This window comes from Eurypyga helias, unplaced genomic scaffold (assembly GCF_000690775.1).
Source record: "Eurypyga helias isolate BGI_N326 unplaced genomic scaffold, ASM69077v1 scaffold42735, whole genome shotgun sequence".
In the NCBI taxonomy this organism is placed as follows: domain Eukaryota; kingdom Metazoa; phylum Chordata; class Aves; order Eurypygiformes; family Eurypygidae; genus Eurypyga; species Eurypyga helias.
Genome location: NW_010251547.1, coordinates 258 through 1,077, shown reverse-complemented (window position 1 = coordinate 1,077; position 820 = coordinate 258). Strand labels below are relative to the sequence as shown.

At 55.9% G+C, this 820-nt stretch overlaps 1 protein-coding gene across 1 annotated transcript in view; it reads right to left on the bottom strand.

The window, feature by feature from the left end:
* Positions 1–580: 580 nt before the first annotated feature.
* LOC104509954 (DNA-3-methyladenine glycosylase-like) overlaps positions 581–820 on the bottom strand; it is a gene marked incomplete at its 5' end in the record, with an annotated part of 398 nt that continues 158 nt past the window's right edge. The window contains one exon of the mRNA XM_010152060.1: positions 581–820. This exon is cut by the window's right edge and continues 158 nt beyond it. Coding sequence (XP_010150362.1) covers positions 581–820 — 240 coding nt within the window.

The following is an 820-nucleotide window of genomic DNA, read 5'->3' as shown; positions in this document are numbered from 1 at the left end:
CCCTCTTCCAGCGTTTCACCACCCTCCTGGTGAAAATTTTTTCCATACAGCTAATGAGAATTTCCTGTTTTCCAGCTTGTGCCCATCACCTCTCATCCTGTCTGGCAAAGCCTGGCTCGGTCTGCTCTACGCCCTCCCCCTCGGTAGCTGTAGACATCACTAAGCTCCCTCCTGGACCTCTCCCACCTCCCATCCCCAGGCAGCAACCAAGTGACGGTCTCTGCTGGGGCCAGGGGAGCAGCACGGAGGGTCGGAGCTGTGGGCCTTCACTGCTCACCCACCTTAACTAAGCCTGGACCCACTGGCACGGGAGAAAGTGGCCTTCAGATTCCAAAACCTGGAATCTGAAAGTTTGGAATCTTCAGATTCCAAAACCTGGAATCTGAAAGTTCTGGCAGGGAGACCCCCACCAGGCTGCCCCACAAATGAAATTCCACCTTGCCCCATTCATCGTGATAAAGCACGTTTATTGGTAAAACCTCCGAGCGGCTCCGTCTGCCCCAGCTGACGCCGAGACGTGGCTGGAGGCCACCGCACCGAGCGCAGCTCAAGTCCTGGTCGGTGGCACTCGCAAGACCCGTCAGCTGCAAGAGAAGTGTCCCATCGCTGCCATCTCGCTCTCCCTTTTCTTGTCTACGACACTCACAAATTTGTTTCCTCGTAAATAAAACCTGAGAGGTTTCTGTGCCCACTCTCCCCTGTTGCCGATACCGATCCTTGCTGTGGCTACCACGTCCTGCTCCCCGGGAAGGTCCTGTCCGGGTACCATCCAGATAGCCGCGTCTCCAGTCAGGTCCCTTTGGTCAAAAGCCTTATCGAT